The sequence below is a fragment of the Orycteropus afer genome, unplaced genomic scaffold (genome assembly GCF_000298275.1).
Source record: "Orycteropus afer afer isolate SDZICR_OR568_19922 unplaced genomic scaffold, OryAfe1.0 scaffold00015, whole genome shotgun sequence".
NCBI lineage: Eukaryota > Metazoa > Chordata > Mammalia > Tubulidentata > Orycteropodidae > Orycteropus > Orycteropus afer.
Window position 1 is genome coordinate 19,043,555 of NW_006921602.1, and position 13,209 is coordinate 19,056,763.

The 13,209-nt window shown below is 42.2% G+C and overlaps 1 protein-coding gene across 1 annotated transcript in view; it reads left to right on the forward strand.

Annotated features, from left to right (window-relative positions):
• Window positions 1-13,209, forward strand: part of MYO1E (myosin IE) — a 158,906-nt gene that overhangs the window by 129,088 nt on the left and 16,609 nt on the right. Inside the window, exons 23-26 of the mRNA XM_042783283.1 lie at window positions 1,537-1,683; window positions 3,479-3,636; window positions 6,221-6,313; window positions 10,793-10,994. Coding sequence (XP_042639217.1) covers window positions 1,537-1,683; window positions 3,479-3,636; window positions 6,221-6,313; window positions 10,793-10,994 — 600 coding nt within the window. The remainder of the gene's footprint in view (window positions 1-1,536; window positions 1,684-3,478; window positions 3,637-6,220; window positions 6,314-10,792; window positions 10,995-13,209) is intronic.

The following is a 13,209-nucleotide window of genomic DNA, read 5'->3' on the forward strand; positions in this document are numbered from 1 at the left end:
GGGGTTTAGTTCACTTTTGTATCCTTCCCTTCAAGGCTCAGGGGTCCAAGATTATCTTCTGTGTCTGTGTTAATTGGTTTCCCTTTTCTTTGTTGAAGAGCATCTGTGCAGTCCCTTCTGCCTAGTCCGCCATCTTCAGATTTATTTTTAATACCTATAAAGCCCTTAATAAATATCACTCTTTCAAGGCTTGTCTTGGCCATTTGACAGTGGTATTGCAGGTAATTGTAAACTTATATAAAATGAAGCCTTTGGAGTGGTTGCCTCATCCAACTGAGCTAAGGAGTACAACTCTCAATTATACATGTGTTGTAGCCTTCCACAAGTCTAGCTAGGCCTGGAGATAGAACTGTGTCTAATGTCGCTCCGTCTACCACAAAGCAATGCCCCAGGACAGGCTTGGTCTTGCCTCTCTCTTCCCTCTTCCCTCCAGCTCCATACATTCTCCCTCCTCCATGCTGGGTTTTTCCACAGCCCACCCTATCTAAATATGCATTTCCTACAAAGGGTATTCTTTTCTTGTCCCATAAAATGCACTAGCATGAAGGTGTTGACGTGTGCTTTGTCCTTGCTTGCTAGTAGCTCCTGGCATGAGATAGAAGCAGAACATGATATGGCAACAGGCTCTTAATAAATGCATTTGAAGGGCTTCCCTTTTGATAATCAACCTTACAATTCTTCCAATTAGGATTGATCTCAATAGCTACAACCATATCATAAATTCTATTAACTAGAACCTTACTTGAGAATTTTCCTTTTCAGTCACTTTCTGTTTTTGACATTCTGGATTTTGAGTTTAATTTCTGATAATTTTGTGATCTTAAGAACACAGAGATTGGATTTGAAAATGCATTCTTTTTTTCATACAAAATATTCTTTAAATTTCTGGTTTTAAAAATCATGTAGAATTATTTTAATGATGCTTTTGGTAGGCTGTGAACTTTAGAAAACAGATTTCAGCAATTCTATCTTATGTTGTTGTTGTTGTTATGTGCCATCAAGTTGGACTTGACTCATAGCGACCCCTCCTTGAGTTTCTGAGGCAGTATCACTACGGAAGTAGATTGCCCCATCTTCCTTCCGTGGAGTGGCTGGTGGGTTTGAACTGCCAGCCTTCTGGTTAGCAGTCAAGTGCCTTAGGCACTATGCTACCAGAGTTCCTGTACCTATCTCATGTAACTGACTACTATCATGATTAAGGAGCCCCGGTGGTGCAATGGTTAAGCACTCAGCTGCTAACAGAGTTTGAACCTTCCAGCCACTCTGTGGGAAAAAGATGATGCAATCTGCTCCATGAAGATTACAGCCTTGGAAACCCTGTGGAGCAGTTCTACTCTGTCCTATAGGATCACTATGACTTGGAATCGACTCAAAGGCAATGATTTCTGGTTTGGTTGTCACATTTTGTTCTAATTATTACAGAAAGGATGACTATAAACCCTGATACTGTCTTTAAAGATTAAAAATGTATGAGAAATAGCAGAATAAATAGAAATTTATTTCGACTTTCTTTGACTCTGTCCTATCTCTTTACAGTACTCTGCAGGATGACCTTTTTATTCTCCATGAGCAAGAGTATGACAGTTTGCTTGAATCCATCTTCAAAACTGAATTCTTAAGCCTCTTAGCAAAGCGTTATGAGGAAAAAACCCAGAAGCAACTACCTCTGAAATTCAGCAATACGTAAGTGGAGATCTGAGGCCTAACCTTCTGAATAAAACTAAAGGCATCTGGGGTCTGCCTGGCTCAAGTGGGGTCCCCCAGTGGAACATCCACATAGTTATCACAGACTTTGAAAAGCTCACTTTTGCATTTTTGTGAACTAATGACTTCATAGAATGCTGCATTTTGTCATTGACACAGAGGTCACCAAAGTGAGGCAGGGAAAGACAGATTTTGTACATCACTAATAAAAGTCTTATATTTCCGAGAGTTTCAAGATTAGAGTCATGTTGGAAGCAGAAGAAAATGATGGGGGGCGAAGTCAGTGCATAAGACAATCTGTTGATGGTGCATTTGGGAACTTGGCTGATGATGGCCAATGTCTTGTCAGTCAGCTTACCTTCATTTTTTTATTTTTTTGGCAACATGGTCTTATAGACCAGACATTTTTATACATTTTTAATCTTTAAGAGAGCATCGGATTTTATAGTCATTCTTTCTGTAATAATTAGAACAAAATGTGATAACCAAACCTAAAATCAATGCCATCAAGTCGATTCTGATTCATAGTGACCCTATAGGACAGAGTAGAACTGCTGTTGAGCTTCTAATCTCATATTTGATGAGTAAAAGCTATGTAGCTTTTCTTAAATGTCCCTGTCTGTGAAATTGGGTATTGTCCGTCTCTCCCTACTCACAGGAATGAGGCATAGAGAAAGCCTTAGTCTGCAAGAAAGGAAACTTACAATAACTAATGCTGCTGTGGTTGCAGTGAAATAGTTAGTGGTGGCTATATGAACGCATTACAGTTTTTCTAAGAGCCATGTGGCCATTTGATACCAAGTACCATTATTTGTTTCTGGGTATTTATGATGAAGGAATAAGGAAATATATGTATAGACACTTGATAGAATAATATGCAGTTACTTAAAGTTATCTTTTCTGTCTTACAACATGAGAAAGTATAAGTTTAAAAATATGGAATTGCATTATATAGGTATTTGGGAAGGAGCCCTGGTGGTGAAATGGTTAAGCCTTTGGCTGGTAGCCGGAAGGTCAGCTGTACAAACCCATCAGTGGCTCTGGGAGAAAAGACCTAGCATAAAGAGTTCAGCCTAGGCAACCCTATTGGGCAGTTCTACTCTGTCATAAAGGGTCACTAAGTGTTGGAATGACTGATGGCACAAACGACAACAACAGCAAAGCATATGGGCAATGTGGAAAAATGAAAACTGGCTGGGAGTTTTGGAATTGTGGGTAAACTTTCCTCTTATTTGGGTTTTTGGTTTCTATTGTTTGTCTTTCTTCCCTGGGTTCAGGGATGATGGTGGAGGAATAGAACTTAATTAATTAGCAACTATATTTTATGCTAAGGAGTCTTTAACTATCTTGTGTCAGTCCTCCACATACTCAAACACAGACTCGGAGAAAAACAAAGAGAGGCACAAAAACACAGCACAGCAGGTCTGACCTGGAAATCATTCCCTTCCTTCTATCCCCTGGGCAGTCCTACCTGAAACCACCTGTGCACAAGTCACGATGGAGTGACATTGACATCTTTGATGGAACTAGTTTCTCACACATGCTGGGCCCCACATGTTTCTTCCCATGGCCCAGCAGTCTCATCCTGTAGCCAAGCCATGTCCTGGGATGCTCTGCCCATCCTTAGGGTGCTTTGCCTCGTTCAAATTCTCCAGTGTTGCCTCATTTTTGCACCAGGTTTGCCCAGCAGCAAACCTCCATGCTAAGGCCTCTGAGCAGCATTTTCTCATTGGTTCATTCGATCTTGTTCACTCCAACAAATGTGCTTGTCCAGGCTTGAACTGAAGCTGAAAAAGGAAAACTGGGGTCCCTGGAGTGCAGGAGGCTCCCGGCAAGTGCAGTTCCACCAAGGCTTCGGCGACCAGGCCATCCTCAAGCCCAGCAACAAAGTGCTGCAGGTCAGCATTGGACCCGGGCTGCCCAAGAACTCCCGTAAGTGCCCCCTGAACCCCCTTACCCTCCACCAGTGCCAGGACACTTGGGCAGCTTCTGGGCTCTCCTGCCTGGCCCTGCCTCCTCCTGCTCTGTTGCTCAATTCTCCTCTTACCAAATGCTGATGATATGTACAAGGCCTGCTGCTGCTTGTGGCTGGGATTTTTTTTCAAAATGGATCAGTTGTAACTAAACCAATCTCAGAGAAAATGAGTGGAATGGTTGAGTACCTATATATAATATACATGGCATTATAATATTAACTGTTTAAAACAAATCAAAGTTTAAAGTTTGTTACATTCAAATTTCCTAGCCCTTTCTACTTGGATCTTGTCAACAATGCAAACATCATCCTCTCTACCAATTTTAAAGGCATTTGCCATGTTGCCATCTCTTTACATGGTTTCACGATGTTCGTGTGAATCGAATCTGAGATTTCCCACCTTTACTTTAGAGTGCTTCATTAGATCTTCCCCACCCCACACCCTCTGCCACTATCCCAAACCCCAGTCTAACTCCTTCACTAGCCTTTTTGATTCCTGTTCTATTAGTAATCGATATTTATAAAATTATATTTGTAATGCACATTATAATTATATATACTTTGTATTCATATAATATAGATATCTTTGTAAAATTTATCCTGTATGTATGATCAGTGAAGACTCTGCTATCTATAAAATAGGGCTTTATCAAATTAACATACGCAGTGTCATATACTATGACATATTAATACAGTACAATTAATTAATATGATACCAAGCCAAAACCAAACCTGTTACTATTGACTCATAGTGATCCTATAGGACAAAACAGATCTGCCTGTAGGGTTTCCAAGGATAAAATCTTCACAGAAGCACACTGCCACATCTTTCTCCCATGGAGTGGCTGATGGATTCAACCATCAACCTTTCAGCTAGCAACCAAACACTTAACCACTGTGCCACCCATGCTCCTTGATACAATATAGATATATACTATTATACCTTGATATGTGTGTAGCCACTTGGAAATTGTTTGTGTGTGTCTGTGTATGGGCCTTACAAGAAACAGCACATTTAGCTGAAGTTTTTGACCCACTGCCACCGACTCAATTCCAACTCATAGCAACCTCATAGGACAGAGTAGAACTGCCCCCATAAAGTTTCTAACACTGTAAATCTTTACGGAAGCAGACTGCCTCATCTTTCTCCTATGAAGCAGCTGGTAGGTTCAAACTACCAGCCTTTTGGTTAGCAGCTAAATACTTTAACAACTGCTACGCCAGAACTCCTTGAAATTTTTCAAGAGACTTAAATAAGAGGGTTGTTTACAGTAGTATGAGCAGGGTTAAGGGAACAAAGTGGGGCCCAGGGACAAGGACTAGGGAGAAACCATTATTAGCCCCAAGTTTGAAGGGACAGAGGGAAGAAATAATTGAGCGGAAGGATGCAGCAACTGCCAGGCTCAGCAGGGAAGGAGCAGACGGAGTAAACACCCTCACCTTTTCCCTCCAGCACTCTAGTCTCCTGTCAGTGCCTCCCATTAGCCACAACAGCTGAAAAGCAGAACAGGCTGCCAGCCTCAGACCCCAATGCCCAGAGCAGGGCAAAGAAGGAGTACGAATACGCAGCAGGACGTGTGCTAATATGTTAGTAGCCCCAGAGGAGAGAATGGTCTAATACAGTGCTTTATTACATCCTTAAGGGCTAGGGTGTTGGCTCTAGGTCCCAAGAAGGAATTCCTCACCAGGCCACTCACCAGGGCCTGCGTGGTCAGTTCTCCCAGCATCCTTTCCCATAACCCTGAGGCCAGCTCTTGTGCTTTGTGCTACACTTATCTTGTCACTTCTTACCCATGTCTGTTCTTAAGCTCTTCTCTTTGTAAGCAGTTCCCTCCACACCCCACTTCCAACTGGTCTAACTCTACCCATACGGGGCTTATTTATTGTTCCCCTTCCAACTCTGATATCTCTGCTGACATCTCAGCTGGCTAACTGTAGCCCAGCCGTCCCAGCCCTAACTCTGGCCCACGATCGTTTAGCCCTAGCCTGTTTTCCAGCTCCTTCATGTTTGTGTCAGGGGTGCACATCTGCTTCGACATTTGTGATCACTGTGTTTGATTGGAAAACTATAGATCATAGATTCTTACATGGAAGGCTCTAGGCAGATAATGCAGTTAGTGCCAAAATACGCTTTCTGCCAGTGACTGATGGGCAGTTTGGCTTCTATGCAAAATGCAGATCATAAACACAAACCTAATAATGCTCTATTTTTCTTTTTTGAAAGTCTACAAAAATAGAAACACTTTTGTAAGACATTATTAATAGCTCTTTGGGAAGCCACTGTCCTCACATTTCAAAAATGGCCCTCTGTAAACATATCCTCCAGCCTTCACCACCCCTTCACCTCTACCCAGTAGCTTTCAGCACAGTATTTCCCTCAAATTATCCCATGTCCACTGCAACCAATCTTCTGTGAATCCAACTGAGACCTGCATTCTAAACTTCTCAGAAAGTTTTTATAATCAAAGAACTATCAGGAGCCAGAAAGCCAACTAGTAACACTGATTTTAACTTTGTCCTATGGGTTTTTTCTTTTTTCAGGTCCTACCCGAAGGAACACCACCCAAAATAGAGGTTATTCCAGTGGAATTCAAAATGCCAACTACCCAATGAGAGTTGCTCCTCCTCCCCCAGGTAAGCTGAACAAGTGCCTTAGGCCAGGCTGCTAAATCTGGGACACAGAGCTTGCAAAATACAAACCTGTTAGCAAATAAATGCACACGTATTAATCAGGCAAGGGCCATTTCCGTGTCAGATGTGTTCTTACTAGCACCACCCTACCTGTGACCCCAAAATTCAGGAAAAGTAAGAGTTAGTGGGACTGAGTCACAGCTGAATCAACAATCTGGAGTCCATTACCTAGTGATATTACTCCCTCAGGAAAGACTTCATACATCAGTAACAGAGAAAGGAGTTTCTTGTTCATCATGACTGGAATGTTGTCAGCTTTTAAGATGTAGGATGCTTCCTTTATGGAAACAAGACTTTGTCAGGTATAACCCTACTACCACCCACCTCCAGCCAAATACCACTACATTAGCTTGTAACTCGTTCAGCATGTACAAACAGAGAAATTTTATTTCATTCTTAGTCAGGTCAGCTAGATTACAGGAGATCTCCATAAAGTGAAAGTATTTCAGAGAATTACGGAATTGATACAAAAGCTGGTTTTGAATTTTATGTTTAGTATTTCTAATTTTTTAAAATAATAAAAATATAACATGTAGATCAATCACATCCAAACCTGAATAAATGTAAGACTTTGTGCTCTTAAAAATATGCTTTGTAAAAAAAAAAAAATTGCTTCATGTTTGGAGAGCATGAAAAAAACTTCACAAAGGTTTTTATTTATTTTTCTTATCACTCACAAAATTCAGTTAATAAAAAACTGTTTCCAAAATGTTTGATGTTAATAAGTTTAGGATACCATGTCTGAGAGGGTCATCTTGGGGCCACGCTTAATTCATCCTAGATGATAGAATCCTATTCAAAGCAGTGTCCAAGATAAGCAGTAAAACACATTTCTTTAGACTCTCAGTCTGGAATCTCACGGTTGTGGTTACAGTGCTGACTCTGGGGCCAAGGAATGAGGAAGAATTATCATCTCTTTTGGAGTCCCTCATCCTAACTCACCTCAGTTGTCTCTCCTCCACCTTCTCCTGTCCTTGAAATTGTATATAAGCTCAAAAAACCTAAGAAAAGCAAAGAAATGTTGTCTAACCTGCTTATGCACCGGCTCCTGGTGTAGGATTCTGGTTGGCTGGCTGGAACCCCTTGGACAGCTTATTTTGCTCGGGTAGGTTGGCCAAAGTAGCCTCAGGCCATGAAGTACCTGTATGACCTTGAACTCATAATCTCTCTAAATGACAGTTCTTCATCAATAAACTGAGGCAGTTGGACCAGAGTCCCTTCGATCAGCACTTCTCAAACTCATAGTGGTGAAGGACCAGGCTGAGTTTTGTTTTTTTGTTTGTTTGTTTAATCTGTAATCTATCACAAGCCATACTTTTGTAAAATGTAATAAAAATGAATTGCTAAAAGAGTGGAACATTAAAAACAGACAAAATAAAAGCCAAAATGTCTTATTATTCGATTCAATAGACCTAAACTGTGTCTCTGTCAAACTGCTATGAAAGTTGCTAAGTACTCACCCTCTGTTTCTGAAAGCATCTCATGGCAGACGAGGAGAGAGGACCCCACACTGAGTATCACCTCCTGGAGGATGTTCTGCTTTGCCATGCCTCTCTCTAGCTGCCATCCTTGGCTGCAGGTGCCATCTCTTCTCCGTAAAAATGAATCTCACTGCCCTCCCCTGCCTCAGAAACCACACTGGTACCTTGGATCTTAAATGTGCTCTGTGGAGAGACCCTCCCAAACCTTACCTGCTGGGACTAGGGGAAGTAGAGTAAGATGAAGAGGGAAGCTGTTTGCCACAAATGACTAGGCCAAGCCTAGCCTGTGAGAGGGAATGACAGAGATTTTTGTACCCTGGTCAAAACACCCTCTCTAGAGAACTGTAGCTCAAAGTAGAATCTAAAAAATCTACTTCTGTATCATAAGGATTTAAAGAGAGAAAAAAAATACACATCCAAGGTGGAAGTGACCAAAGGATTCTGGACCAGTCTCCTCATTTCTTTAGTGAAGAAGCTGTACTCTGAAAGGTCAGATATCTGTCAAGGTCAACACAGCTACCAGAGCCCCAGCCAGAATAGGACTCCTTATTCCTCTTATAACCTAAGGTTCGTCACACTAGTACCAAAGAGTTCCTCTCTTAACTTGATTGGAAGAGGTCTTATAGTGAGGTCCACAAAGCACTTCTTGGGGAGTCTTATTTTCCTTCTCCAGTCCAGAGCTATCAATGAGAAAAGCTATAAGGATGTCTTCATGCATAGCATGGATTGATAGTACCCCTTTTGATCAAGGCCTATGGTTTAGAACCTATCACTATCATCCATTATTTACCAGCTAATGTGATCTTGTTTAGGAACCATTGTATGAGTGGGAGAGTTTGCTCCATCCAGATTGATCTAATCAGGGGGCACGTTTCCCCTGTCTATGAGAAGTACTCTTTCTACCCCACACAACAGGCTCCTGCACAGAATACAAGGCTGACCACACTGGAAGTGAATGTCCAACTGTTGAAACAGCTGCCTGCCAGCCCTTTTGAGTAATAACCTCATAGTTTTTCTGCCATGAATTTGCCTGCCAACTAGCAGCAAGCTTACCTTTTCTTGACTGTGGGCTTGGAAAACCTGAACATCTGGTGGTTCTGTTGTCAAAATTCAGCAAGCATCTGCTGAGTGTCTCTTGTGTCCCAGGCACTTGCTGGCATTTTATGATGTATTAGCTCTCATTTTCACAATATATGAACTATAATCCTCTTAATTTTTCATGGGAAACTAAGGCCTAAGTTAAGTAGTTTTTCCTGAGTCACATGGTTAGTAATGGAAGAACTTTGGAGGGCCTTCTAAGCAAGGATCAGAAAATGTAACCTTTCAGGCTGAATGATCAGGTATGTCTATGCAGGGGGGAGTATGCTCATGACCATGTATAGGGTTGGCAGACAATGTTTCTATAAGTGTATTTGTATGTTCTGCAAGAATTCCTAGGTATATAGCAGACCTGACAAGGGACAAGGTTGTAGTCACTTCTTGGTCACAGCCAACTACCCAGACAGAGTGAGTAGTTGGACCTGTGGCCTTGGGACCATAGTCTCAGGGGACATCAAGCTCAATTGGCATAACATATTACACAAAAACATTGTTCCACATTCTACATTGATGAATAGCAACTGGGATCTCAAAACCTTGCAAGCAGCCATCTAGATAACAATGATAGGTCTTTCCTTGCCCAGAACAAAGAAGAATGAAGAAAACCAAAGATGCATGGAAATGATTAGTCCAAGGGACTGGTACATCATATGATCCTCAGCCTATACAACTGTGAGACCAGAAGAACTAGATGGCGCCCACTACCACTTGTCAGTCACTCAGAGGGAGATCTATGTAGGAGATCCTAGATGGAGTCGGAGAACAATGTGGAACAAAACTCAAAATCATAAAAAAATGGGGGGGAGGACCAGGTTTGCTGGTCTAATAGAGCCTGGTGAAACCCCTGAAACTATGGCCCCTAACCACCATTCTGTAATTGAACCCACTCCTGTGGCATCCAGGAGCTTGGTAGCATAGTGGCTAAAGCACTTGACTGCTAACCAGAAGGCTGGCAGTTCAAACCCACCAGCCACTCCTCAGAAGGAAGGTTGGGCAATCCTACTTCCGTAGTGATACTGCCTCGGAAACCCAAGGAGGGGTCGCTATGAGTTGGGGCCGACTCGATGGCACATAACAACAACAACAACAACCTGTGGCATCCAGCCAAACAATGTAAGTGAGCTGAACATGCAATGAGATGCATTCAGAAACAGAGGGTGAGTACTTAGAAACTTTCATAGCAGTTTGACAGACACATTTTATGTCTATTGAATTGAATAATAAGACATTTTGGCTTTTATTTGGTCTGTTTTTAAAGTTCCATTTTTCTAGCAATTCATTTTTATTATATTTTACAAAAGTATAGCTTGTGATAGATTACAGATTAAACAAACAAGCAAAAAAACAAAACTCAGACTGGTCCTTCACCACTATGAGTCTGAGAAGTGCTGATCGAAGGGACTCTGCCTTGGATCGAAGGTCCAACTGCCTCAGTTTATTGATGAAGAACTGTCACTTAGAAAGATTATGAGTTCAGGGTCACACAGGTACTTCATGGCCTGAGGCTATTTTGGCCACCTACCTTGGAGAGATCAATCATGTGAGAATAGAAGGGCTATGTATGCACGGGGAGACAGCTCGGGGCAGGAGTGCATGGGAGGAAAGGACACAGGGAAGAGGTAACTATGGGGAGGAAGTTGTTGCATTGTGGGAAATTGTAGTCAATGTCATGAGACAAAGTGTATGTGAACTGTATGGAAGATGAATTTGAATGGTTATGGATTGATGTCTGTACCTGTAGATGCATAAACACAACAGAGTCTTTAGTGAAATTAAGAAAACTTTCACCCAAATCACAATTAAAAAAAAAAATAGCCTTTGTTTTCTCTCTTCCTATCCCCAGGGTACCATCAGAATGGAGTCATCAAAAATCAGTTTGTGCCACACCCTCATGGCCCTGGAAATCAGAGCTCCAATCAGAAAAGCCTGTACACCTCTATGGTCCGCCCACCCTTGCCTCGACAGCAGTCCACTGGCTCAGACCGAGTGTCCCAGACACCAGAGAGCCTGGATTTCCTCAAGGTCCCAGACCAAGGTGCTGCAGGGTAAGATTCCCACCTCCTGAGTGCAAAAGCTGGCAAGCTCCGTCTCTATCAATTGCACAAGGTTCAGGGATTCATTTGTGTTGTTTCTGTGTGATTCTAAAGTTCCATTTTCCACCCAAATGTTGTAATCCAGGACCCAAGGCTGTGGGCCCCTTGGCTAGCATTTCTAAATAAGCGGCCAAGTTGATAGCGCACAACTCATTTCAGTCTCCAGGCAAGCCTTATCTTGGAAACATCAGAAGAGGGTTCCCCTCTAGCCCTGAGATTTAATTACTCTAATCTCTTCTCCTCTTTAGCACAGTGGATGAATAATGGTTATGGATTGATGTCTGTACCTGTAGATGCATAAACACAACAGAGTCTTTAGTGAAATTAAGAATAACATCCCAGTATTCGGTGAGATGTGTGGATATTGCTTATGAACATTGATCTCAAAGGCTTTAAAATGGGTGCCTCTCAACCTACTTTTTAGAGAAGAAATTAAAGAGTGCTGAAAGGAACCCAGACATTTTGGCCTGAGGACCTGAAGATTCCTGGAGCTCTGTGCAGATATTCAAATATCTGTCAGTTTGAAAAGAAATTTGACATGTCCTATGGAGTCCCAAAGGATAGAACTAAGACCTTCAGACCAGTATGTGAACTCTACCATGAAGTAGATTTGGCATGAGTAAAAAAGAGAAGATTTTAGTAGTCCAAAGATGAACTGTGCTGAGATATAAGGAACACCATGTCCTTGGACGTATTCAGGCGCTAGGTGGATTGAAATCATCAGGCAGAAATGTTGTGGAGGGATATTATCAAAGGTCAGATAAGGGGGAACTCAGACCTGGGTGAAAATCCTATTTCACCCCCTTACTGACTTTCTAATAGTGGACCTGCTACCTGTTCTCTTTAAACCTCAGCTTTCTCCTCTGCACACAAGCTGCAGGGTTGTTGGGAGGACTAGGAATAATATATGTAAAACACCTAGTATGCTACTTGGCTCAGTCAGTTGTAGCGCAATGATGATGATGATGGTGATGATGAGTTTATAACCACTATCTCCTGGAGCTCTGGTGCAGTGCCTAAGGCCTACTAACCAGAATGTTGGTGGTTTAAACCCACCAGCCACTCTGCAGAAGGAAGATGGGACAATCCATTTCTGTAAAGATTTGCTGCCTTAGAAACTCAATGGGGGTTGCTATGAGTCGGAATTTACTTGATGGCAGTGAGTTTGATTTGGTTTGGTTTTATCCCCTGGTAATTGAACTAGTGACCTTTAAAGAATCTTCGAACTCCACATGATCTAGTTCCCTCTCTCACCTCCCTCAAGCCCATCTCCATTTTCCATTCTCTCCATATCTCTAGAAAGGTGAAGGTCTACATTGGGATCAAGAACCTTGTGTATAAATTAGAGCCCTGGCAAGAGAAAGTTCCTTCCTTTGGGTGGGCAGCCAGATGTCGTTATCAGTTATTTTTCCTACCTTGGCACCTTTCTCCTAAAGACCACAAAGCTTTTAGGAACATTATCATGTCCCTATGTCCCTTTTCCCATGCCAAGTTTTACCTCATTTGGGCTACAGATATGAAAGCCTCTTAATTTTATCACATAGACAGCCATCAGTAGAGTGGATATCTTTCTCTGTCTCTCTCTTCCTCCTTCCCTCCCTTTCCTCTTGTGTAAGCCAGATATACCTGGTTTATCTGAATGGCTTGGTCTGATGTAATAGTTCTGAATTTGACTGTGCACCAGAATCATCTGGAGAGTTTATTAAAGCACAGATTGCTGACTCACCTCTAGGGTTTTTGATTCAGTGGACCAGGGGTGAGACCAAGAATTCGCACTTCTAACTCATTCGCAGGTGATGCTGAAGCTGCTGATCCAGGAACCACTAGTCTAAAGATACCTGCTGTTGTTTGACTGATGGGGGGTAGGGGAAAGGGAGGATGTTCCATGAAGGTGAGTTAGAAGGGTGGTCATGTTGAAGCAACAGGACTTCCACTCCTTCACCCACACCTACAAGGTTCAGATATATGGACACCACTGAGAAAATCAAACAGCTCTACCACGACTTCTGGGCCTAGTTTGACATCTCAAAATAGGGGAGGGATTAAACTCAATCAACAAAATGCACCAAATCTCTTAACTCTGTCTGCTAGCTTCCTACTTGCTTTGGTTTTGGCAAGCAAACCCTTCTTTCCAGACTGCTTTGCAAGTTACAGACTTGCACAGCAG